At 38.1% G+C, this 27,153-nt stretch overlaps 2 protein-coding genes across 6 annotated transcripts in view; both read right to left on the bottom strand.

Annotated features, from left to right (window-relative positions):
- Positions 1 to 1,575: 1,575 nt before the first annotated feature.
- shop (sulfite oxidase) lies at positions 1,576 to 18,104 on the bottom strand. 3 transcript variants are annotated; one of them, XM_045752007.2, is made up of 12 exons: positions 17,882 to 18,104; positions 15,189 to 15,482; positions 14,876 to 14,922; positions 12,945 to 13,120; positions 12,370 to 12,549; positions 10,433 to 10,543; positions 9,920 to 10,079; positions 8,611 to 8,800; positions 6,990 to 7,121; positions 6,106 to 6,298; positions 4,343 to 4,543; positions 1,576 to 3,323 (listed from the first exon to the last, which is right to left on the bottom strand). In XM_045752007.2, the coding sequence occupies exons 3-12, from the start codon at positions 14,899 to 14,901 to the stop codon at positions 3,022 to 3,024; spliced, it is 1,671 nt and encodes a 556-aa protein (XP_045607963.2). In that variant the 5' UTR covers positions 14,902 to 14,922; positions 15,189 to 15,482; positions 17,882 to 18,104; the 3' UTR covers positions 1,576 to 3,021. The 3 variants fall into 3 exon arrangements, with proteins under 3 accessions (XP_045607963.2, XP_045607962.2, XP_045607959.2); XM_045752006.2 differs by lacking the exon at positions 15,189 to 15,482 and having other exon boundaries at positions 17,882 to 18,102; XM_045752003.2 differs by lacking the exons at positions 15,189 to 15,482; positions 17,882 to 18,104 and adding an exon at positions 17,662 to 17,775.
- Positions 18,105 to 21,124: 3,020 nt separating this feature from the next.
- LOC123764354 (methanethiol oxidase) overlaps positions 21,125 to 27,153 on the bottom strand; it is a 47,069-nt gene continuing 41,040 nt past the window's right edge. For all 3 annotated transcript variants that reach the window (XM_069316035.1, XM_045752024.2, XM_069316036.1), the window contains 4 exons: positions 26,208 to 26,395; positions 23,797 to 23,942; positions 22,684 to 22,806; positions 21,125 to 22,011 (listed from right to left, as the gene is read on the bottom strand). In XM_069316035.1, coding sequence (XP_069172136.1) covers positions 21,903 to 22,011; positions 22,684 to 22,806; positions 23,797 to 23,942; positions 26,208 to 26,395 — 566 coding nt within the window. In that variant the 3' untranslated portion in view covers positions 21,125 to 21,902. The remainder of the gene's footprint in view (positions 22,012 to 22,683; positions 22,807 to 23,796; positions 23,943 to 26,207; positions 26,396 to 27,153) is intronic.

The following is a 27,153-nucleotide window of genomic DNA, read 5'->3' as shown; positions in this document are numbered from 1 at the left end:
GTCGACAAACAGCACTGTTTAAAAGTAAGACATGGGTGAGGTAGGTTACAGGGAGTTAATTAGGTAGTGCTTAGTTTTTATCTTAAACTGGTTGAGAGGTGTACAGTCTTTAACATGATTGGGAAGGTCATTCCACATTCTGGGTCCCTTGATTTGTAGAGCATTTCTAGCTTAAGTCGTACTCTTGGAATATCAAAAAGGTATTTGTTTCTGGTGTGGTGCTCATGGGTTCTGTTACAACCTTCAATGAAGCTTTTAAGGTCAGGATTGGCATTACAGTTCAGCATTTTATATATATATTATAATACACATGAGAGGATGTGCAGTGACTTAATATCTAACATATTCAGAGATTTGAGTAGGGGTACTGAGTGATGTCTGGGGCCAGAGTTGGATATTGTCCTAATAGCAGCTTTGTGTTGAGTAATTAGAGGACGTAAATGATTTTGTGCAGTAGAACCCCAAGCACAAATACCATAGTTGAGATAAGGATAGATGAGGGAGTAATAGAGGGCAGGGAGAGGTACATAATATCTGATCTTAGAAAGAATGCCAACAGTTTTTGAAACTTTTTGATATATTTAGAATGTGTCCCTGGAAATTCAGTTTTAACCACCAGGTACCCATATCACTGTTAGGTAAACAGAGGGCTACAGTTTATGCCCAGTAAATCCTCCCCAGCCAGGATACAATCCCAGGCCAAAGCGCTTGCAAAATGCCAGGCAAGTGTCTTAACCACTACACCACACCATGGGGACACCAAGGATTGGTACCTGGTGATGGCTAATAACAATCTACCACAGGGAAACTGGGAACATTAGCATCATAGGAACTATGAGCATTATGTGCCCCAAGAACTGTACTATGGAATCCAGAGGACAGGATGCAGCAGGGTTGTTGCTCATGTCAGTTATTCCATCATCCGAGCTTGAAATTTAGGTTCCAATGCCTCGTTGCTGCACTTTGTCTATATCTGTGATCAAAACTGGGAGCAATATCTGAAACCAACCTTTTTGCCAATGAGGAATTTCACGAGGCATAGTTGACTGCCGTCTAAATGATAAGTTTTATTCATTTCACTTCCCTGTACTCATTGCAATATACTGTACCAATTTAATTATCAGATTTACTTGACAAGATATAGTTTGTTGGCCCAAGAACAACTCTAGATCCCCTTCCTACAATGTAATTGTATCTATTTTTTTTTTTTTTTTTTTAGTTTAAAAAAAAAATTATGCTCGATATAATTTTTGCAATTATACTGGAGGATAATTTTAAGGAAAAGGAGCTTTTCTAGTAAAGATTTCACACAGCCATCACTGCATAACTAGGAAATAAATAAAAGACTGTAGGAATACATTAAAATATATTATATTTTTGGAACTAATATTTACTATTTTTAGAAAATATTCTGAACTATATGTATATACAATGGAGCAAGAACTGAACTAAAACTCACCAAAGTTTGCTACTACACTGTGCAGCATAGTGCTTGTTACTGTCATGGAATCTTGTTACAAAATTACCCAAGGACATCCACTTAAATACTACTACCAATATGGACCCATACCGTCAATAATAAATGCCATTTACCCATATTCATAATTGCCTAAATTGGTCAGCATTTCATATTTTGAGCCACACTACCACAATTCCCAATTTTTTGTAAAATTTATTTAAATAATGTAGGCCAATGTCAAAAATGGTAGTGTCAAACTTCTCAACAAAAGTTTTAAAAGCAGCATAGAATGTAACAATGGCAAATTACACTATAGTAACTGTTTACATACATGATCACCAATCACTGCATGTTGCCCTGGGAATATGTCTATTGCTCCTAAAATACCCAACAAGAGCACTCAAAATGTATCACGTCTTACCAAGAATATGATTAACAAAGTGAATCTTTAAGTTTTATAAAGGCAACAAATGGGAAAAAATTTACACACAAAGTGCAGCTATAAAATACTTCAGATATTAAGAGCTTACTCAACAATCAAATTTATTATTAAAGCAATTTTTAAAGCCATAACATCACTAAATTTAAGAATTCACATGTATTAGTAATACTATATAATATATGAAAGTGAGCTACAGTATTAGGCATTGCCCCCAATAAACTTAAATCTCAATTCACTATGTTATGCATGAAATGCTGCATGTAACTCATGCCTTTATAAAAGATACAAATACTGTACTTACCAAGTAACCACTGTAACTGATCTTTTATATCTTAATAATGAGAAAAATCAGGAGCCATGAGTATTCAAACCTTGGCTCTGGGTACTCCCAATACCGACTTTCATCGATACATCATGCTAATACAACTTCTTTGTGCAAATAAATAATAATCCTATTATTTATATTATTATTATTATTGAGTAATAACACTTCCATGATGCATCAATGAGCAAATCTGTACAAGCCACGATGAGGGTTCGAACCTATGCGCCGAGTGTTCCTAGGCACACGCTCTAGACAACTATGCCATAACATGGTAGTACCCCAGGTTACAATCCTATTGACCATGTCATGCCCTAGTTGTCTAGAGCGTGTGCCGGGGAACACCCAGAGCACAGCTTCGAACCCTCATCACATGGCCCCTACAGATTTGCTCATAATTATTGTACCAGTGTTATTACAATGCTCATGTCATTTTTTATTCATAAACAAGTACTGTAATTCTCACATATTTCAACTAAATATATTTTGCACTGCAAAAGCAATAAAATAATAATTTCTTTAACTTGACATTTTACCCTATAGACATGAAACACCCTAGTGTACACAATTGCTTATTATTAATAAAGTACTTCTCAAAGGAAATATATTTTCTGCTTGAAAAATTGTACACTTGCCAGGCTTAAAGCTTTTAACATTTATACATTACAACTCACATTTTATACACATGAAAGGATACAGTACTATTACAGAATATAATATGATTTGTATTGTGCATTTTAGTCTTCTAAATTATAATTATTTTACTATATTTCTAGAAGGTTCTCCAACATACTGCACCTATTTTACTAATGTAATATTTACTCTGTGATAAGCATTGGCCAGGACTCCACGGAGGTTCCATATATTCTCAAAGTTCTCTGGCTGTGTATTATATTGAGAATCAACTGCCTTGACACAAACCTGTGTCGTTGACCCCTTATTAAGAACAGGTATTTCTGCAGACCATAGAGTCCAGCCCCAGGCCCGAGGGTGGCGGTTGTCGTCGGACTCCAACACATCAGCTTCTTGCCAGTTCTTTCCACCATCACCAGACACATCAACTCTGATGATTTTTCTACCTCCTCCACTCCAAGCATACCCTAAAGAAAGAAAACCCTCGATGAAAAAACACAAATGCAACAATAAACACAGAAGCAGCAGGCAATACTCTTAACTACTAGAAATGTGCAACTTCCACAACTATATTAAATCTATGGGCACAATTTTCATGAACACTAACAGTGCTACAAGATTTTTGGATCTACTTCCAGGTGCACATAAATGAAAAATAAGAAACCCAGCGCTGAATGGAGTGAAAAGTCACTTTCTGGTGGTTTTCCTGGATGGCTTCCTAAACTACCCACTGGGTTAGCTTAAAGCCATTACAAAAGTCAAATGCCTACAGAAGATTGAGAACAAAATCTGTTCAACAAAATAAAAGCAATGGAGTCTATGGATAAAGATTAACTCAGGTTGAGGGGAAAACTCACTAGTGAGATGGGGCACTCCTAAAACATGCAACTGAATGGAGACATTGGCAACACTGACAAACTATGTACACACACACACACTGTTACACTTCCCAACCACCAGATGGCACCTCTAGCAACTCGAGGCTCCAGCCAGCTGACCACTATCGAGCCAGCCAGCTGGCTTCAGCCAGTCCTGCTTCACCCGTAGATGCAGGACTTCAGAGTCCTGCACCTACGGGTTCCAGACAGATCATCACAGCCTCTTTCACCCAAGGCCGGCTTCCTTCAAGACCAAGCAGAAGGAAGAGTAATAATTCGTTATATTATAATTATTATAATGATAATTATAAAATAAACATTAATAAATCTATATTTAACAAAAAATTTTGATTGAAGAAAGGCTTGGAACAAATTGCTTATTTGAATGGAAGACTGTACTGTTAATATTAATGGTGCATTTAGCAACAATAGCACTGTATAGGTATTTATAGTAGTAAGGGTATTAACAATGATAGCAGCCACACCACCACTAATGGTTTTGATGCGAGGCGAGTAGGAAGTCATCACATCAAGGTGTGGAATGTCTTGACAATTCAAGTCTACAAACCTACAAAAAGCAAGACAAGGCAACATTTGATGCCACTTACCTCTAATTTTAATTTTGCCATCCACAACTTTAACTTTCTCTCCCTCTACAGGATCACAAATTGCAGAGATGACTGGAAGTTCTTGAATTGCAGGAGACTTTGTAAAATCAACTGTATCCCAATCTACATTTGGTGCAAATCCTTTATAGTCATTTTGTTGCCAATGTGCATCAGATTCCTTTTTCGATACAATAATTCTTCCTGAAAGTCAAAGATAGAAAACAATGATTTACATCCCTCCCATTGAATTATTCAGTACAGTGTGATGGCAATCATCTGGACCAACTGGCACTTGAAGAGGTCTGGACAAGAAAATCCGGACATCTTAATAAGAGATGCCACAATTTTTTTGCCACAACCATTTTTAAGGGAGCCGGTGGTTGAATGGACAGAACACTGGACACGTGATCCTGGGTTCGATCCTGGGCGTCGGCGAGAAACAATGGGCAATAGAGTTTCTTTCACCCTGATGCCCCTGTTACCTAGCAGTAAATAGGTAGCTGGGAGTTAGACAGCCGTCACGGGCTGCTTCCTGGGGGTGGAAGCTTGGTCAAGGACCAGGCCGGGGGAAGAACACTAAACCCTGAAATCCTCATTTTCTGAAATCAGAAAATCCCTAGATAGGCAGATAGCAGGGTATGGGTAAGCCCAATGTGAAGTGCTTATGGTCAAGGAGAAATTCACTCCTGTCAAGCAAGATCTTTTGGAAAATTTATGTTCTGAAAATAAATTTGGAATTTTTCTTCCCCAATCCTAGGAATCATCCAAGCAGCAGTTTGGAATGTGTTGTGGTAGTCGAGCCTCAATCATAGGCTACAAGGGACTAAAGTAATGTATTTTGAAAAGACCTGTAGTCATCTCATGCTCCAAGTAATTAATGAACCTACCGCTAACTTAGTTTTGTTATGTATATGTTTATATACAGAATATAGAACACCACTGAAACTCAAGTTTAATTTGGTACAAATAAATATCCTCTATTGCCGAATTAATCAGACTTTCCTGAAAAATGGTGGTTAGTGCTCATTAACCAGATATGCTCTAGTTAAAGGGGCTAGTAAACTGGAAATTTCCATGTCCAGAAAATCTGTCTGAAAAAGTGATTCAGATTAGGTTTGTTTTTCCACTGTATATGGGTAGTCACTGGTCATGGGCTACCCTAGGTGGAAAAACATATTGCCCTACATTGTTACATAAATTTCCAAAAATGTCAAACTCTTTCAACGGTTTCCCCAACAAAAACTTGAAGTTCGAAAATTTGCATCTAAAATTAGTACCAGAATTGAGACGCCTCAGGAGCTATGATGAAAGGTTGAGAGAATTCACCCACATAGCATTAGGAGGAGAGAGAAACAGAATATGATAAATACATGCTAAATTTTGATGGGAATATACAAAGTGGACAAAGGAAGCCTATTTATATTAAAAAGAGGTAGGAAACTTCAGTGAAAGCTGGAAAATCAATTGTAAAAGAAATGTAAGGAAGTACTCATTCCCTGTATCTTTGTGGCTGCTATCACACATTTTTTTGTCAACCGATAGCTTGCAGAATGACCACCATTGTGATGGGTGGTGCTGTGTGTAGTGGCAGAAATATATATGTATCCTCATGTGTACCTGGCCCAGGGTGACTTCCGTGGGATATCTTCATACAATAAAGGCCAATAAAACCTGGCCACTATGAGCTCTAAATAATATAAAAATGAAGCTTTTGATCCACAATATTAAAGAATTTTATTTTGTCTGAAAGCAAAGCAACTTACCAAGCCATTTAACATGTCTAGCTCCAACAACTCCAGGCACAATAACACGAAGAGGATAACCATGATCTCGAGAAATAGGCTCTCCATTCATCTCGTATGCCAGAATAACATCCCCATGAGGATCTAATGCCTTCTCAATGGGAATACTTGCACCATAAGGCATACTGGCAGGATCAGTGTCTAAGCCCTCAAACTGAAATGAACAGAATTTACTTTAAAAGTAAGTTTACCAATACACAAGTCATATCAAATGTCGGGATAGACAATAAAAGTACTGTACTCGACTACTTGTGTGCACAATAAAAAAATTTATACAAATTAAAAACGGCAACAATTATTGATAGTTAAAAATGTGTGCATGTCTCTTAAAGTCGCTCGAGCAGTTTTACCCATCTTTACTTCCAGTGAAAGAAACTATCAGACTTGCTGAGAAAGGGTTGTTCTGGTAAGCATGCATCAGGCAAGACATTAGAAGCAAGAACATACAGACGAGGGACTATAATCTGCGAGTGAAACACATGGACAACTGTGCCTCTAAATGTTCAATTACTTCAAACTAAGCTGTAGATTATACTCGTGAAAAAATCAGCTTCATAAAGCAATACCAAATATATTTAGTACAAATTTGTTTAGAGTACATATGTATGTTTGTATGCAAGTATGTATATATGCATGCATGCATGCACACGTGCAGGCACACTTAAAACTATACAACTTCATTCTACATACATAAAGACAAAAATTCTATGTTACAAAAAATGTACTGTAGAGATGAATCTTTCATAGTATTATATGTCACATTTTGAAATTAATAGCAGAAGTACCATAATCTGCAGAACATTCATCACTACACTATAATACTACAACAGGGGGCATAAACAAACCTGAATGTGCAGAGCATTGGTTTTACCTTCCTGAACACCCATGTCTTTCAAAACATCACAAAGGCGTGTCCCACTCCAAGTTGCATTTCCAATAGCAGCTTGGCCCCAACTCAAGCCTTTCACTGGCTTTACCTGTGAATACAATAAATTTAACATTTTTAGAACATTTAGTGGGACTATTCCAAAGCTAATAGTAATTCACTGGTTGCCTGTTAAATAATGTAAAAAATTAAATGCCTATTGCAGATGCTAGATTACATGTTAAATTGTAATGACGGTCTTGGCCTCCACCACCACCTCACCTAACTTGTTCCAACCGTCTACCATTCTGTTTGCGAAAGTGAATTTTCTTATATTTCTTCGGCATCTGTGTTTAGCTAGTTTAAATCTGACCTCTTGTTCTTGAAGTTCCAGGTCTCAGGAAATCTTCCCTATCGATTTTATCAATTCCTGTTACTATTTTCTACGCAGTGATCATATCACCTCTTTCTTCTGTCTTCTAGTTTTGGCATATTTAATGCCTCTAACTTTTCCTCATAGCTCTTGCCCTTCAGTTCTGGGAGCCACTTAGTAGCATGTCTTTGCACCTTTTCCAGTTTGTTGATGTGCTTCTTAAGATATGGGCACCACACAACCGCTGCATATTCTAGCTTTGGTCTAACAAAAGTCGTGAACAATTTCTTTAGTATTTCTCCATCCATGTATTTAAAAGCAATTCTGAAGTCAGAAAATGTAGCATAGGCTCCTCGCACAATGTTCTTAATATGGTTCTCAGGTGATGATTTTCCGTCTAGAACCACCTCTAGATCTATTTCTTTATTAGAATTCTTTAAAGATTTCTCACATAATTTATAGGTTGTGTGGGGTCTATGTTCTATTCCACATTCCATAACATGGCATTTACTCACATTAAATTCCATTTGCCAAGTGGTGCTCCATATAATGTACTTATTTTGTCCAAGTCTTCGTGAAGGGTATGGCAATCATCCAAGTTTCCTATCTTCCCTATTATTTTAGCATCATCAGCAAACATGTTCATATGATTCTGTATTCCATCTAGTAGATTGTTTATGTAAACAATGAACATTACCAGTGCAAGAACTGAACCCTGTGGTACTCCACTTGTGACATTTTGACAATTGTGCAAAGACACGCAGCAAGCCTGCTACTCACACTGTCATCCTACCAGTGCCCTCACCTGTTACAAATGCTATATTTATAGTTAATGTACTCTACTCCATATTTTTGTTAATTACATAAACAAATTTAGTTAGGGAACATAAATACTGCACTATTGTGAATGAACTAAAAAGTGAAAATAACTATGGACATAGAAACATCCGTGGTGTATACTGGAAGCATTTATCACACACCCTAGTGTTGGCAAACCCAGAATCTAGCACCAACATACCAGCAGAGCCCACCACCCAGAAAACCAAACCAGTAAAGATGTAAATGCTTTATTTCAACTCTGACTTATATTTTGCATCCAAATTTATGCTTCTACAAGTTAATTTTGTTTGCACAGACTGACTGGCATATATACCGAGAGCTGCACGTTAGAAGTTATACGATTAATTTTGATTCAAACAATAGTCATCAACTAGAAATCAATACACACCTTGGCCATCTCTGATCTCCGGTTACCACCACATTGAATAGCAGCAGTGATGGTATATTTTGGGTATTTCTTAATATCTGCAAGTTTGAAGGTCTTCTCTTTCTGTGTGCCTTCATCATATATCTCCAGTTCATAATTTGCTTCATCAACATCCGGAACGGGCAGATGATTTCGCACATAAAACAGCTCACTGAAATTGATGTGCTAAAGTTAAATGCAAGTTATAAGAAATTATGTTGAAATCTCATTAAGTGCCAACACAGGTGTCAAACATTTCTCTACTTTAAAAAAAGAAAAAAGAAAATAACTCAGCACAGTGGTTAAGAGTAACATAGTTGCTCAAATTCTCAGAGGTTTTATTGCAGGCAATTAGATGTGCCCAAGCTTTGAATTTTGCTCCGACTGTGGGGCTGGGCCTTCCTTGGTTGTCAGCGAAGACAAAGGGAAATGCAAGCTAACAGGTCAGAGTTCCTTCTCTTCAAGTTGACTCTACTCTAGCCACATCACATCCTGGTAGCACACAAGACTAGTTCTCCGAGGCCTGCAGATGGAAGTGTAGTACAGTAGATACCCATGTGCTCGTGTTGGGATTGAACGAGGAGCAGGGCAGGCACACGTGTTGGGGGTTCTATGTTTTTGCCGAGGAAGTGGTTGGGTTAATTAAAACTTTCGCATTCTGACCTCTCCGAGCTCCCTGGGGGCCCACTTAGTGACCAGTAAAGTGTTGTCATCATTTTTCGTTTTCCAAGTTATTTGTTGGGTTATAACTAACTACAAATTTGGTGCCAGTTCCAAAATGAATCCTCTAGAGAGGGGGGACGGAGGGAATTATCAGGAGAGCGCGCCAAATCATTACGACTATACAGTATAGCACTGGGAAGGGGTCAGGATAAGAATTTGGGATGGGACGGAGGGAGAGGAATGGTGCCCAACCACTTGGATGGTTGGGAATTGAACGCCAACCTGCATGAAGAGAGACCATCGCTCTACCGTCCAGTCCAAGTGACTGGACAATAGATGCAAAAAAACAAGTGTATTTATACAGTAATTGATTATGCATGATCTAGATGAATATATAAATGTTTATGAACATTTTAACATTCCTCTATCAACTGCCTCCGACACACTGCTCATGGAAATCCTCAAATTTTTAGACATTCAAGTTATACCAAATCCTGAATAATAGACAAATCTTAACCAAGCAGTACCAGCTATACCAAGATATTACTTCATTATGCCAAGTACTTTAGATAATTATTACAGGCAATTTATGTCAGACTATTCTAGGTAAAGTCTGAAAAATAATTACTTGGGAGTGATTAGATTATCCACCAGTAAAGATACAGGTGGCTCTGCATTGAAAGGTTTCTTAGAAGAAGGCTTCAGTGTTACATGCCTTCTTGGCTCGTTGCTGTACGGATCACTCATATCTTTGACTGAGGCACCAACATCGTCAGGAGCCAAATTTCCTGAAGAAACGGTACAAGTATTTAAAAAATTAAATCTTTAGTAAAGGAACATAAAAAGAAAACTTCAAAATATCATACTTTGCTTAAAGCCAAATTTGTGACATGGGGCCTACACAGTGTTCAGTCAAGAAATGTAAAGGCCTAATGTATAGATACATTTTGGGATAAACATAACACACATGGACAAAGAGAAACCATGTCCTAACAAAGTTCAGTTTGATAAATAACTGCACAATAAATATTTAAGTGTACTGTTCATAAATTAGGTATACTGTACATTAGTAAATATATTGAGGGCCAAGCAAAAATTAATATTTAATCTTTAAAGTATAAAATGATAAAATATAACTTACCTATTCTGTAAGTCTCGAACCATTCTAAAACATGCGGGTTCTTGTGAACTGCATACAGTGCCCAGAAAGGCTCCACAGACCCACCAGCACCCATCATAATTGTATCTCCACCTGAAGTGTACAAAATTATATCAAATGTACATCAATAACTGTTTAATAGTAAACAATATTTACCAACAGTACAAAACATGGCTTTAAGAGTACAGTACAAGAAAAGTAACTTTCCAGGCCATGACATTTGGTACAGTCAGAAATGAGATTTACAATATTAGACACCAGAGCCAGAGGGAACAGTCCCTATAACATCATCTAAAACTTTTAGGCAGGGATTGCTGGAAATTAGCTCAATCTAGCCTAGACATACCAAAAGTGGTGTATTCCACAAAAACTAGAAGCCATTTAGAAGTCTCCCTTATGATCACAGTGTCACTGGCCAGCAACAAAGAGCAGTGCTGTCCCCACAACATGGGCCTCTAGACACCCCCCCCCCTTCCCCAACTCTTCACAAAAATAACAGGAAAGAACAGGAGGGACTAAGACAACTGTATAATACAGCTCAGAAGATGCTTACGACATTCATTCCAGTTAGATTTTCTGAGATGTTGCTTTCTAAGGCAAGTGTCACACGGGGAAAAAAAAAAAAGAATGAAACTAAACAGAAAAATGGAAAGAGACTCATTAAAAAACTATGTACAGTATTAACTGGAAGCTAATGGAGGTGTAAAGAAATGATAGACCAACCAATGCCACACACTGCCAGAGAAAATTTGGTAGTTTTCCATGGAGACACTGTTGGTCTTCCAAAAATCGTCACTGATCAAAACAAGACATTAGCCAAGAAGAAAGAGTTTCAAGTTGCAAAAATTACAAATAACTTGGGCTCTAGGGGTAGGCCTGTGGCCGACTTAACTAAACCAGTTTTCCCAAGAGCAGAGATATACAAATTTTGGTACAAGCAAGCACAGCACAAGAATTGACAAAGCAATATATAACATGGGAGGATTTTAAGTAAATACTGTACATAATATTGAAACTATGCAGCTGGACAGTATGCTAGACACCATGATGCAGGAACCAACCCTCAACTATAATCAAACAAATGAACTCTTATCATATTGAACTAAAAAGGGACCAAGGATTCAAATGTAAGCAAATATACATTTATACCAAAACATCACAAAACCTAGTCTATCCAGCAATACAGTGGATGATTAGATGAGTGAGGGATTGGTGAAGTGATGGAGGGAACAGTGAATCAAAACCAACTGGCACACCTGAAAAATGGTTGTCAGCCAGGAAGTTGAAAAAGGGCAAAGAAAAAATCGAGGATAAACCACGAATCAGAAGAATCCTCCTTGAGAACCAGAAATGGCTAGGACACCGGTTGGAATGAGAAAGTAACAGATGTAACATCCTTCTCTAGTAAATCACTAACAAGTTTGATATAGGCAAAGGCAGCTGGGAAGGAACCTGGAGAAGAGAAGACAAGCCCAACAGAGGTCCTGAGGTGGAATGCCCAAATGTCCCAGGCCAAAGCCTACAGAAAAGCTTAGACATTTCCCCCCCCCCCACCCTATCTGGATTTAGTACAAGTATGCATCACCAGAATCAACATTCTCCTCAAAAGGGAGAACTTACCTCCCCCAAAGCCAAATAACCTGAACAGCTACCTGCAGGGAAACTTGGGCACTAGTGCAGAATTTTTGTTGACATTTGGCAAAATACTGCTGCCCATATTAACATTTCCCCCCCCCCTCTTGCTAGTCAAGACATGTAAATACTAGTTTATCGTTCATCACTTATGGTGAACAATAAACTTGCTGCCGTTAGCACCAACAATGATGTCCAAGCTTTAATGTTTGCTACTCTATGACAGCAAAGAAAACAGCAAAATTATATGAAATTCTAATCTTCCTAATACAAACTGATGTTATCACCTGGGTGCTTTGGAATAAGGTCAGTAATATCATACACTCCATGACGGTATGATACCCATACACGATCTTTCATGGTGGTATGCTTGGATACGTCATCATGAGTGTACTCGGGTAATCCATTCTGGTAAGCTCCAAATTTGTCCAGGTCCTTGTCTGTTTCCGTGAGTGAACTGGCAGCATCTGTAGAGATTTAATAAACTAATGTTTAAAATGTACGAGTGTCTACATATACAGTACTGTACACACATACTGTACTTTCACATACATTATGAAAACTAAATTTCTATGGCAAAACTATACACATGGATGGATGGAGGCATCATAATTAAAATATTTCCAAATACAGATACTCTGTAGTCTCTATCACCTGTTAACCATTACATTTCCATTGGTGGCCTTTTATAGAATTTTTCTCAGAAAATTTAGCCCTTCAAAGTTTTAAAGATCTTTGTAGAAGCATCTGCAAAGTTTTATGGAATGCCTAACAAATGAAAAAATAAAAGATTATTTTGGATACAATCAGATTCTCTACAAATAAAAGAATTATGATTTCCAACAGGAAAAAAAGAAAATACCTGCTTGACGGTTAAAGTTGAGCCAGAAAGCGACACCAGCCCCTGCCCCAATAAGGGTAGCTGCCACATGGCGTTTATGCCTTCTTTGTTGCTCCCAGTTGCTATGGTAGTGCTCTTGAGAATACCTCAGATGAGCAGCAAGCACATTTGTGCTTGCACGGTGCTTTTCTGCCAGTCTTGGGGCATTAATTAAATTATCAATATTTAAAATGTAGAATCATTATCAATACAGTAATGTCAAATACATTATGTCCTAAACCCATTTCATCCTGAAGGACTAATAACGATTCTTTTAATTAACAGGGGGATCAAGACCGTTATGCAATTCTAGGGTAAAGCAAAGTTGTGTTCTAATAATAATTTGTATTTCTGGTATTTCAGCTATTTTGACTATTTAAAAAAATGTTTATTATTTCAGCATGTTTAGATAAAATTATATTTTGGCAGAATTCAGCATCAGTGTAATCAAACTCCTAGCAGAGATACAGCACCAAACAAAGATAGACGAAAGTTGACGAAATGAGCACCGAGGTTGACATTTCACACAAAAGCATCGATACCATCCATGAACACTCGGGAATACTGTATCCGCCATTTTTTTTGCAAGACTGGTTACTCAAAACCTCAGCACTTTGTATCAAAACCAGAGAATATTTGCAAGTCACAATATCATGGCTTAAATTTTCTGACACGTCAAAAGGCGATTCTGTTGATCAAACTATGTATCCACCACACACACACACACAAAAAAAGAAGATGAAAATGTTAATATTATGAGAAGTAATTAGCTCTCCAGGTATAAATGGCTAGGAGGCAGGGCATAAAGTGCTAGATCTCGCTCCCCTGTAGTCACTGCTAGCTTAGCAGTATAGAAAGCCAACATAACCCTAAGAATAGTCAAACGAATCTTTAACTTGAAGGAGCGGAAGTAGTTCTTCACTTCAAGCTGCCAGCTTCCTGTCCTCATTGGAGGTAAGCATGGCTTACTAAAGATAGGATAGGTAAGTGATAGTGACAGGTAAGCATGGCTTACTAATGACCTGAGAGCCCTACAGTGGACCTTCACACATGTCTACATTAGTGACAGAACTGGTGTGGAAGACTGGAAGGGGCTGGGAGCTCTGGGCCACACCAGCTAGTGATGGGGTAGCGTCATCGAGCTCACACCGAGAGATTTGAACATTTGTTTACCGTGTTGGGGAAAGCAATTTGGCAGTTTTGAGGCTTTGGCCCTCTTGAAACCAGCAGTGGTCTGTATTGGTTTGCCGACTCTTGGGATGCCCTCCCAATGGGGTGGCACAGTATCACCTGCTCTCTACGTACCTGGTCCCCTAGTAGGCCACCAAGTAAAACTCCACAGCTAGTGTGACCTAGTAGGCTAGAGCCATCTTGGCGGGATGGCTTCAGGGAGCCACAAGGGGCCCACCCCCCCAAAAAAAGTGAAGAGACTACAAAATGAATACCTGAACTAAACCATAAGCTACTGTATAAAGAAAGATTATAGAGATAAAAACAAAAATTGAAGATTAATCAATTTTCAAAAATCAAAATATGAAAAGCGAGATAAATGCCAATTCCAATACTACACCACTGGCAGACACAAATTCAAGGTAACAAAACACTTTAAATACTTTATCACATTCTCATTGCTTCTCAAAAAATTGCAGATAAATGAATGACATGCACTGAAAAAGTAAAGCAGCACATGAGAGCCCTTGTCATTCCACTTAACACATTTATATGCCAGGGACACAAATTAAATTTGTTAATGTTTTATGCAATAATAAAAGCACAAGGTATGTAAATTTATCTTATTTTGTTGAACATATTGTCCATTTGTCACACCGAGTAGAGAATAGGATAAAAATCATAGAAAGTTTTAGAAGAAATTGGGGGTACAATACAATACATGAACAAAAACTTATTCTTACCCTCTTATAAGCAATCGAGGAAGCATGACTTGTTCTAATAAAGGACTCTGAAAAATAAAACAATGAACAATTTTAATTGCTATACTGTTGGATATTATAATTTTTTTTATAGCAACTGATGCTGCACAATTTACTGCACTTTCCATCATCTTTTTCCAACAATAAAATGTTGAAAACAATTAGATACCTGTCAGCCATATATAATACAGTATTACACATGATTCAAGAATGGTTACTTACATTACATTGTACATATAATGTGGCAACATTCAGAACCAATTGCATATATTTTTGTAACGATTCATATTATTACCTGTCTCAAACCAAACTAAATCAACCAAAGTATAAATATCGTATAAATTTCAGTTGATCCAAGCAAGCACAGAGTTTCTGCTTCATAGCTCCTGAAAAACATCTTGCATTCTGTGTACTTTTAACTAATATTCCTGCATCATGCTTCCTCCAAACATACGTGGATCTGTAAACAGATTCAAGCTGGGATCCATCACATACAAAGATTACATTTTCCAAAGTGTTCCTGCTTTGTCGGAGTGGACTCGGATTTATTTTCTTTCGTCTTCTCTCCCAAGTTGAACGAGCCTAGGTCCTGTAGTGTGTAATGCAGTTAGAAAACAAAATTAAGAGTGTTAGAATACCCAGTGCTATGTATCATATCACCATAGAGAGATATATTCGTTAGGTTTACTCGACGGCAGATTTATCGAAATATTAAACAAGGCTGTGCTTAGAACATATTTCTATGGGGTGTTTAGTTCCATCTCTTGTTACACTACTATGTCCTTTGAACTCTGATAAAGGGAGAGATCTAGGGGTGGTCCTAGGTAGAAAACTCACCCAAGGACCACATAAAAACATTGTGCAAGGAACCTGTTATGCTTTCCAACTTCAAAATCACTTTTAAACACATTGATAATGAAATATTAAAGAAACTTTTCACAACCTTGGCGAGACCAAAATTGGAACATGCAGTGGTTGTATTGTGCCCACTTTAAGAAACACATCAATAAACTGGAAAGATGCTGAAAAATTTAACTAAATAGCTTCCATAACTCAAATTCAAGAGGTATGAAGGCGTCTTTGACAATTCGCCAGCTTCCTGTTCCTTCCGAGACCACTAGAAAGCTAGTGGGCTGCAGGTAAAAATATAAATAAGCATTTCAAACAAAACTTTCAAAATTCATAACTAAATTGTTTGGCAAGACTTTAAACATATATTAGTAAAGGTCTTGTGTATGATGCGATTTCTATTCAATTTGTGCACAAGCAACACTTCACTAAAGCTTCCGATATGTACAGTACCACATGAAGGACTGGTAAGGAAATTACAAGCACAAGGAACAAATGGTAAAATACCAAAATGAATGAAACCATAATTAAAACAAAGCCAGCAGTGTCATCCTTAACAGAAATGAAGCTCACTGGAGAAATATGTGGCAAGTGGCATACCCAAAGGTTCCATCTTGGGGCCTACCCTTTTCATAATTTACATCAATAAGTTGAGAATAATACAAACCACATCAAATTTACAGATGACACCGTGACTTATAGTAAAGTTAGAAGTAAAAATGATATCGAGGCCTTACCAAGAGATCTACAAGAGCTCCTCCAATGGTCGAAGACTGGCAAATATCTTTCATTGTGGAGAGAAAAAAAAATGATTTTGCATGAGGGGCATAATAATGCCTATTACAACTACAAAATCAACAGCATTACATTGACGCAGACTGATGATGAAAAATAACCAAGTTAGAATTCAACAATCTCATGAAAACTTGCACACTAAATGGGAGCTGTAGTATAGAAAGCCAACATAACCCTAGGAATAGTCAAACGAATCTTTAACTTGAAGGAGCGGAAGTAGTTCTTCACTTCAAGCTGCCAGCTTCCTGTCCTCATTGGAGGTCACTAGAGTGCAAGTGGCCCTCGGGTAAAAACCTTGAGGGAAACCTAGGCCCTAATTATGCATAACTGCATTTTCCACTATTCCTGTACACACACACACACAGAAACTGTGTGCAATCCACATCTTTACATCCAGGACCACCTATTTATTTATTTATATACAGTATAAGAATGCATTTTAATAAAGTATAACAAATACATTGTACAAGAAATTTGTCAGGATTAGTAGGTACATTAAAGTAAATTTATGTGTAATTACACATAAAAAATTAAATGTAATTATGGTATATAAATACAGTAAAATGTATTTGTATATTAATATTTTGGAGGGTGGGGAACGGATTAATTCAAATCCGTTTATTTCTTATGGGAAAAAATCACTTCGACTTACGATATTTCGACTTACGATCCGTCTCTGGAAACGGATTAGCATCGTAAGTCGAGGCCCCATTGTAATTTATAATTAAATTATAATTATGTATTATAAAATTAAGTGTAATTATAATAATTATGTAATTATTATATTAAGTGCAAGCATAAAACAGTACAGGTGCATTGTAGCTGAACTATGTGTTCAGTAGAACAACCATGATATATGTCAGCAGGTACTGCTGACAACTGTGGCACCTTTGTACAGAGTACATATTACTTAGTACAAGAAATAATTACCCAATATATTTTGAAACGTTACCTTACTCTGCCTAACCCAAGTCAGCGCAGCCCGGGCCAACCCAACCCGAGTCAGTTCAACCCAACCCCAGAGTTAGCCCAGCTCAGTCTAACCTAAATTAACCCAGCCAAACTTAACCAAAGTCAACATAACCACATGTAAGCAACCTTAAAAGTGCCAACTCTAAACCTACCCTAACCAGACATGGCAATTCAAAATCATCGTTGATGTGTATGGGCTGTATAATACAATAATTAAGGCCTGCGTATAACATTAACGCGACTCCTCGACCGTGTGAACACACACACCACTCTCACCTACATTATAACTAATCTCGCCGCTGTTCGCACAATAACGTTACCGTTAGGGCTCGGGAAATGCTAAAGTTAACACTTTAAGATAGAGCTCCTCACCTGCCAAGAGAGAGAGAGTGTAGGAGCAGAGGAGACGCTGGCGAGCACGTAGTAGCTAAGGTGGACGTGTTCCTGACGTCACAGGTCACCTCTCACTGGCCAGGGGCCGCCTCCTGCTCCTCCATCATCCACCGAATATATATTCACTCCGCGTCTCACACTTCTCTCTTTGGGGTGTATTAAGGGCAACCTCGGTCTCTCTTAGGAACTCTACTTCCTGCAGCAACCCCACTTGCTATTCAATCTTTTTTCTTCAGGTGTTTCATGGGCTACTAATAACATCTATTGCGTGCCAAGCAGTTTCCCTATCAACCAAATTATGAGCAGCCTGGAGCCAGAAACAGGGACAGGTATATAAGCCCGCTAAATTACAGCAGCTTGGCACAGGAGACATCTCCCGTCACGCAGGGTGCAGTCGCACCTCCACAGATCTCCAGTATCATCTCTTGATACTGGTAATGATTCAAAAGGGCCACCACTTGCGGTCTATTCATGCCCGTGCCATTTCTTGGGTGGGTTAATCTTTATCATCATCATCAGCAGCAGCTCGTGGGCTGGGCTGGCTTAAGATACCGGCTACTCTTACGGGGTATTCATGCCCGTGCCACCTCTTGGGTGACTTGATCTTCATCAATCAATCACCGGCAACTCGCGGGCAGTTAGCCGGGGCACCACGCCACGTGTTTGGTAATTACCTAAGTGTAGTTACAGGATGTGAGCTAGGCTCATGTCCTGTCTTCCCAGTATGCTTTGTCATATAACGCTTTGACACTACTGACGGATATGGCCTTTACCACCTTCTCACTTAACTTCTTCCATTATGTTTGCAAGAGTGAACTCTAATATTTTTTCGGCAGCTTTATTTCCTTAGTTTCCGAACTGTGTTCCTTAGCTTGTATGTTGTAATAAAATATTCCTACATTTACAGTTGTTCTTCCTTGTTAAGATTTAAACAAAAATTGTACTTGTAAGGGCGCCGAAGTTCCCCAGCAAGGCTAGGGCCGGCCCTAGCACCACTCAGTCTCACTCCATAGCTGGTTCCACCTTGGAGGCACCTCGGTATAAGCCTAACAAGCATATATATATACTGGCTGCATGTCCCCCCACACAATGATTTATTATTAATTATTATATATATAGTATACCTTGCTAAAGCGAACAAGCGGACACAGTACAGTTTCGTCATAGGTGATTCTTTGATTGGATTTCACTAATAAATTTCAATATATCCAAGTATTTTTACTGTGAAATGCTGTTTCAACAAAGAGCAGTACATTAAGTCGGTCGCTTTCAACCAATGGTGCCCACTGGGAGGTAGATAAGAGCAACAATTAACACCGGATATACGACAAACTGCCTATAACCAGACGTGTCAGAGTAGTTGACAAATGGAATGTATTAGGAAGTGAGGTGGTGGTGGCAGACTCCTTACACAGTTTCAAGTGTAGATAAGAGCCCAATAGACTCAGGAACCTGTACATCAGTTGACTAACAGTTGAGAGGCGGGACCAAAGAGCCAGAGCTCTTTGGATTAAGGATAAGATTCTAACACGAATCTTCTCTATTTCTTATGTTTTTCTTCACTGTCCAGGGTAGTTGAAAAATTAACTCTAAAGTTCATTTTCACACTTTATTTATGGTCTGATGCCTAGAAGCGTTTTGCAAGGCACTTCTTACATTTTCAAAGACAATTTTACATACTCTGTTGATGCTTATATTCGTTTTTGGGGCGAGGTGATACAGGACATGAATCAATGAGTACATACAGGATTTCAGTTGTTTCTGGGAGGCTCTTCTTTTGAACATCTTAATGACTGTCTGCTCCCACTCTTTCCTCGGACATGTGTCCGAGGAAAGCTCAATGCCCAGGTTTTCCTGTTGTTGGCGATGCTAGTAGCAGACGACCGTTGGGGCCCGTCAGCATCAGGGTTTCGTTGTGCAGGACATTTGAGTACTTGGCAGCGGTCCACTTGCTGAAGTTTTGACTTCTGCTGTGGCGGTGTCAGCTTTACTCCCCAAGCTGTGCACTCCATTGCTCCTGGAGGCAGTGGCTACATTTTTTGCCACCTAACTTGCATGTCAGCAGGCTGTGGAGGTCCACTCTCTTGATTCAGCATGGATCCTTGCTCTCCTGTCTGCCTCTCATTTTTCCTGAAGATGTGATTGTCCAGTTCTTGTCCTCAGCCCATCTCGGACCTTGTGTTTATTTGGGGGTTTCATTGTCTTCTAGGTGGTCAGGTCAGGCTGGGTATCACCTTCTGTTGGTTAGGGTAGATGTCTGTTAAGTCAGTAGCTGGGTTGCAAGTGCTTCCAGCATCCGCCCCTTCTCTGGTCAGCGGTATGCTCCCTCCCTTCAGAAGGTGGTCTTTTGGGGTTTGTGCTAGCCCTTTCGCTATTTGCTCCTTTGACGGGGTAGTGGTCGCATGTTTCTCTCATATGACCTGGTTGGTTCCTCCCCCCTCCGGTGGTTCGGATTTTTACGGACAGGCTTCCTTCCCTTGCTTGCATTGGACCATCTCGAAGTGGGTGACTTTGGGCATGGTCAAAACTTCTACTTCTCTTTAGTGGGTCTCCCGCCTTTTCCTGGTCCTGAAAGGGGGACTCGCCAGACTTCCGGTTCATCCTTGACCTCTTGTGGTTGAACTAGCTCATTCTTTGCCCCTCCTTTTGGATGACCACCTTGTCCTGGATTCATTGTATACTCAAGACAAGCACTTGGATAATCTACCTGGTCATCACGGATGTGTATTGGCACATCCCTATCCATCTGGGGTTCAGAGATTGGTTAGGTATTGTGGGACAAATGACTTGGAACCTTCTTTTGAAAATTACTTACTTTGTGGGGGAATGGGTTTACTGCTCTGGGGTTCAGGTTGAATCTGGCTCCACACATCTTAAGTTATTTTTCTTTCCTACTAATTTCCTGTCTAATGTATGTGCTTGTCTGTTTACTGAAATTTATGCTTTCTTTACCTGTTGTCAGGATCAGAGGGCCTGTACTTAGGCTTATTGAGGTCCTCCTCGACCAACTACTGATTTAACCCATCATGAAACCTATACTAATTGTTTAACTCTCAGGTGCCTATTTACTGCCATGTGATCAAGAGGCATAAGCTGACAGGAAAGTTTTCCCAAATATTTGTCCAGCCATGGGGTTTGAACATGAGACCCTGTGTGTTAAGACAGTAGTGCAATATCCAGCATAGCGTTGGCTCCAAAAGAAAGGAAAAATTAGATCAATCGATATATTGTGATTTTTATTGTTATTCACTTGAAGAAAATACAATATACTGTATTGGTATTTTCCACATCTAAGGCAGTTATGATGTCCGTTTGGATGTGCTAGACTGTATTAATGCTTACATAACTGCTGCTTAGAAAAAGCATCTTTGACACAAATAACATTTTACCATATACCACCGTATAGTAATACAAAAATTCCATCATAATGTAATTCCATCTACAATACCTCAATACAAAAATTCCATCATAATATACTACAATACCTCAATACAAAAATATAGGATATATGTAATTAATATTGTTAACAATTAATCAGTTAAAAACTAGAATTAGGAAAAACATTAATTAGAAATTAGAAACATTAAAAATACATTAATAATTATTAAAAATTTAATAATACATATTGAATATTTTAAACTTTTCTTATTGCACATAATATAGTTCTAGAATTCTCATATGTTATAATCATATTATATAAGTATTGTATAATATTAATGTTTATAAAAGTGTTTATTACTTTTTAAACTATGGCAATTTTTCAAATTACAGTACAAGATTAGGCTCGTGCTTCCAGTCAAAATAAACCGAAGTTTCAGTGCAAGCCAAATAAACAATTGTTAGTTTATAAAATTGACCAGTTAAGTGGCCTATGAAAAACCCTTCATAAGCTGTAGGCTTCTGGCTCTTACCAAAACCCCTGGAAACAGTGGGTAACATGTAAATTTGCATGACTTTAGTTGTGTACCAGATGGTAATAGATTCATTACACCAGATGCCCTTATATCTTAGCAGGTGGAGCACTTTTCATCTTAATTTCCTTATTGTGGGAACATTGAGTTGAACCTGGAGGCAGCCATATGTCTGATGTGCAGTCTCCACCTGGGTACCTGGGTAAATATTAGCATGACTTAATAAATGTTCTACATCAACAATAAACCAAACTAAATTACAGAAATATAAGTGAATATGAACTGCCAATTTAGTAAAATCATTCAATTGTTTCCTAAACTAAGATCCCCGTGTTCTATGACAAGATCTTCAAATTAGGCAGGACAATATACAGTACTGTACCGGTATCAGCATCATAGTCGGGTAGGACGGCAAACTAGCACCACATGAAAATTTCAATTACCTCTATAAAATTTCCCAATAACAAATCAAGTTAAGAATTCCATATTAAATACTGCATCACACAAAAGTAAGGAAAGCTATTTCTAACATGGATGAATCAACAAGTTGTATATTTCTTGAGCAAAATGCTTCTACAAAATCTCATCCATGCTAACTTTAAAAATCTGTAGATGCCAATATCATGATACCATCTTCTCTGCTTTCCCTTACTCTTGTTTTAAAACTTTTACCTCATCTCTAGATTTATAATGTACTAATTCTTCTTACATTTTTCTTTTTGATCACTTGCTTACCTGGATAGCAAAATAGGTAAACTCTATTTTGTAAACTCTAAACTCAAAAAATTCAAACTTTCATCCAATCCTTACTCGAAGCTAACAAAGCAAAAGCAAAAAAATAACATGATTACTATAGGAATAAAGTATTACCTAATTTCATGAGCAAGTGCAGGGCCATCAGGTTCCTTTCCAAAGTCCACCAGGAAGTTCTGGTTCAACGTTAGACCACCCTTTTCTGTGTTAACATCAATCTGCAGCATTACGGATCCATTTCTGTAAGATCAATAAATGAAAGTAGAAGGGAATGAGATATGACTGAAAATACAATAATGGTCGATGCAAGCCATGATTCTTGTCTTTGGGGATTGGCATCTTTATTTACCTTGACGACGGACTGGTTTGAGTTGCCAGTCTGTCTAGCGGTTAGGGACAAGGTCCTTTCCTATCCCTAATCACTAGGCATAGTGGTTAGGGATATTCAATACCCTTTTATTTAAGGCTATTGAATAAAAGTTATACATTTCATTATTTAACCCACTCTTTCTGTGTTAACTGTAACCGATTTTAGCAGTGACAAGGATGAGTTCTTCCATCAAGGTATGTCTCATTAAGAATATTATAGAATTTAGATTTTGTTTGAGTGCATTGGCCAGTACCTCAGAGGCAGATTCTAACAACCCTTTAACCTAGTGTAATACATAGCATTTACTGTAGATTGGGTTCACCAAGGTTCAAGCTACCACCAATCTTGGTGTTGCATCCCACCTCTTTCAATAAAGGTGGCTATTACAGAGGAGCTGAAAATTTGTATGAATCTGCCCAAACTGCTGTTGAAACTATTATAATACAAGACACAAGTGTAGTTATGATAGTGATGAGAACAAAGAATGTTCTGTTATCTTCATTTCTCCTATTCATTTCAGTTTACATGCATGCTTTTTAATTACTTAGCATGTTACATATACTTTAGCCAACTTTAAGAAAACTTGTGCCATCTCATGGGTTACATTATTTAAGTAATGTTGTATACTTCAATAATATGACTACTTTTCAACATAAAGCTTTTGGCAATAATTATCTGCATTTAAAATATAAAAAATAAATAAAAAAATATTCATCTCTTACAACCGCTCCATTTTCATTCCATTCAACCATATGCTATGTTTCATCTTTTCGTTTTTCAAATACAATCATCTTGATATGATTTGCTAGAATGTTCTGTTTTCTTGCAGAGTTTTACAGTGCATGCAGAGTATAACTTACTTAGCCGTCTCTGGATAGAATTGCTTGTCCCAAGGGGAGAAGAGAGAGTCTGTGACATAGAGACGCGTGCCATCTAGAGACAACTGTAACATTTGTGGGCTTCCTTCTATCAACCTCCCTTTCACATACACAGGATCTGGCTGTTCCTGCAAAATACAGAGAGAATTAGTATATCACATAGCTGAAGATTAAGTGTAAATAAAGATGGCAACACCTTTTGGCACCGTCATTCCAAAAATTACATGAATGTACATTACCAAAACCAAATATTTTCTTAAATTTATATAGATGACCCTATTTATATTCTAGGGATTCAATTTTCATTTAAGATACCAAGTAATATAAAATGGAAGCCATAAATACCACGACATTACAACAGTTAAAAATCCAGTTAAAAAAATCAGAAACAATGGATAGTCTTTTAACAAGCTGCTGGCTTCCTGTCCCTGTCAAGGTCCCTAGAGAAATTGTGGTCCCCAGGTAAAAGAAGTATTTAGATAAACAAACATTCAAGTTTACATTATTACCATCATGTATGCCCAAAACAAGTACTTTTCATCACTTTCATGTGCTTTTGGCAACTTTTTAAAACATAATAAACATTGAGGACCTATTCTGTTTGTTATGCATTACCAAGAACCTAAACTATTAAATGGAAATATTAAATGAACAGTTAAGAATATATATACTGTATATGTAAACTTTGCGGCACCAAAAATGCCTGGGTTGTCATGACAGGCAGTGTTCTTGCGTGTGTTCATGAGTGTTTGGTCTTCGGCTCCTCTTTGATTACAGCAATGGCTTGCAACCTGCCAGGGGCAAAGTGATGCACAGGTAAGCTGTGCACATGCCTTGAGCCCGAAGTCAAACAGGACCATGTTTGTACCCATTAAAAAAAAAAAATATTAAGGGACCATAATAAATGTATATGACCATTATAGTAATTTAATTCTTCCAACTATTTTATTTATTTATTTAGATTCAAGGTGGTACAATGGGTCATTTTATTGCAGATTTTGGCTATTGGGCATTACATTCTAATACAACGACTCACACACACACATTTCAGGCAAGTCTTAAAACTTCCAAAGAATATGTTATTTTCTCATAGTGCAATGGAAAAAATGGGTACAGTAGTGCAGTATAACTGGCCAATTCATGTACAGTACTAGTATAGGCAGCAGTTTCCTGCTGAAATTTCAATGATCTCCGATTGTATATCCCAGATTGAGGGTCTTCGACTATGCAGATTGTGGGTCTGCCCACATCTGCCCCAGATTGTGGGTCACCGTTTGTCCCATATTGTAGCTAGCCATCTGTCCCCAGACGGTGTGGTTCCTTGACTGTCCCAGATTGTGGCTCTTCAACTGTCCCATATTATAATGTCTAGTTTTTATTTTCATCATTTTTCAATATTTTTACTAAAGTCATTTTTTTTAATGTTAAATTTTACTATTTAAAAAGTGTTTTTAACTACAGTATAAATTAACGTAGGTGAAATGAAAGATATTAGTGGTTAAACAAATTAACTCGCAAACAACATGAGTGACCCTGAAAAACCACAACTGTAATGCTGACAGGAGAAAACAAGCAACCTAAATAGCAGTCACTGCATACATCACTGGAGTCCCTCACTACACCAGGCGAGTCAGTACCTTGCACACTGCACAAGTTGATCAAGAACCCACCCTCAAGCTCCAGATTCTATAAGTGGAACCACAGAGATATACAACCACCTGATTCACCACACAATCTCTTATAGGAGGGTGTCTCAAAAGCTATGAGATTTTTATATCTCCTTGCCCAATATTATTCACCTGAATAAACCAAAAATAAAGGAATTACCAAATTGAAGGATAAACCTTTTTTTAGTTAGAAATCATACACAAATGCTATATCCCATCCTCCTGTTTTGGTAGTACTTATAGTAACAATGAGGACCATAGTACAGTATATATATACCGATGTATAATACAACAAAATTAGAAAGTATAAATTGGCACTATTGAGTTGGACAAACCGGAAAACTATTTTCTATTTATGTTGCAAAGACAAACTAAACTAACCTAGCCTAACCTTCGTAGGCCTAATACACAATATTTGAGGCCTAATATAGTACATATGTACACTATGCTAGGCCTAAGAATATTTAGGTTTGTCTTTTAGCTTCATTTTTTTCCAACTATAAAGAGAATAGTACAATGTTTTACTATTTAATTGCTTAGAATGGCAATCTTTGTACTATGGTCCACACAGTTACAAAAACTACTATCTAAACAGGAGAATGGGTTGAATGCTAATGCACATTGCTTTAAAGATAATTCATCTTTCTCATACATACAACTAATTACATTTCATGAAACAGTTATTTCAGTTAAATATACTACAAAATTCTCAGATTCAGTACTTACTGTCAGCTCAGAATCATGTATGACCTTCACAGGACCACCCTTTACAATGGAGCCACCTAAGAAAATTTGTCCCACTAGTTTAGGGTGTTCAGGATCTGTAATGTCATACTGGCGAATATCCCCATGTGCCCAGTTGCTGAAGTATAGGAAGCGGTCGTCCAGGGATATGAGGATGTCTGTCATAACACCTAAAAGGTAAGAAACTTTACATTAACACTTTGCAAAAAGATACAATTAATATAGACAGTCAAGGTAAGCTGATTGGCTTTTCCTCAACGAAGTGACTTCATAATGCAGTACCACTTGCTTCACCAACCAGTTACCCTCACAGTCCAGTACCTCATGATGGGCTGGGCTGGACTGGGCTGATTTACCTTTGCCTGGGTTGATTTTTGGACTGAGGTTTTGGTGGCCCAGTATTTGGTTAATGTCCCTGGTCCCAGTCGGCCATGTGTTGCTTTGGCCCTTGTCTCCCGGCCTGGATTTTCTTTGTCCCAGTGCATGCTGCCTCCCCTCCTCTCTTGTAAGTCCCATTTTTGTTCTCCGAGGTTAGTTAGCTCCAGGGAGCCACCAGGGACTCTCCGACAATCCTAGCGAAGATATTGAAACGCCTCTTTCTAGATGAGCACAAGTTGCTCCCTGACTCTGTCCCTTCCTCCCTACCAACCAGGTTAATCAGTTCATTAGTGGGCTGTTTATCAGCTTCAGAACTGGAAGATACCTGCATGGAGAAGCTCGGCCACCTGGTGGTGGCATTCGATACTACTAATTTTTAATGCTTTTTTTGTTGTGTGAATCATTTGCAGAGTTTGGTGATTTCGAGGATTAGGTCATCATTATCCCCTCCAGTTGTCTGCAAGGGATTCACTAGTTTTGCTAACTTTCTAGATTCTTTCCCAGTGTGGTGGCAAATTGTCACTTACTCTCTGCCTCTGTGAGGAGGTAT

Source organism: Procambarus clarkii, chromosome 82 (assembly GCF_040958095.1).
Source record: "Procambarus clarkii isolate CNS0578487 chromosome 82, FALCON_Pclarkii_2.0, whole genome shotgun sequence".
Taxonomy (NCBI): Eukaryota; Metazoa; Arthropoda; class Malacostraca; order Decapoda; family Cambaridae; genus Procambarus; species Procambarus clarkii.
This window is presented reverse-complemented; position numbering and strand designations above follow the sequence as displayed.

Excerpts from the sequence above, each read along its gene's own strand:
- shop (XM_045752003.2), bottom strand. The coding sequence starts at position 17,742 with ATGTTATACGCAGGCCTTAATTATTGTATTATACAGCCCATACACATC. Across the intron at positions 12,550-12,944 it reads CAACTTTAACCGTCAAGCAG|ATGCTGCCAGTTCACTCACG; the intron begins GTATTTTCTTTT and ends AAATCTCTACAG. Across the intron at positions 4,544-6,105 it reads TAGACATGTTAAATGGCTTG|GAAGAATTATTGTATCGAAA; the intron begins GTAAGTTGCTTT and ends TTTGACTTTCAG.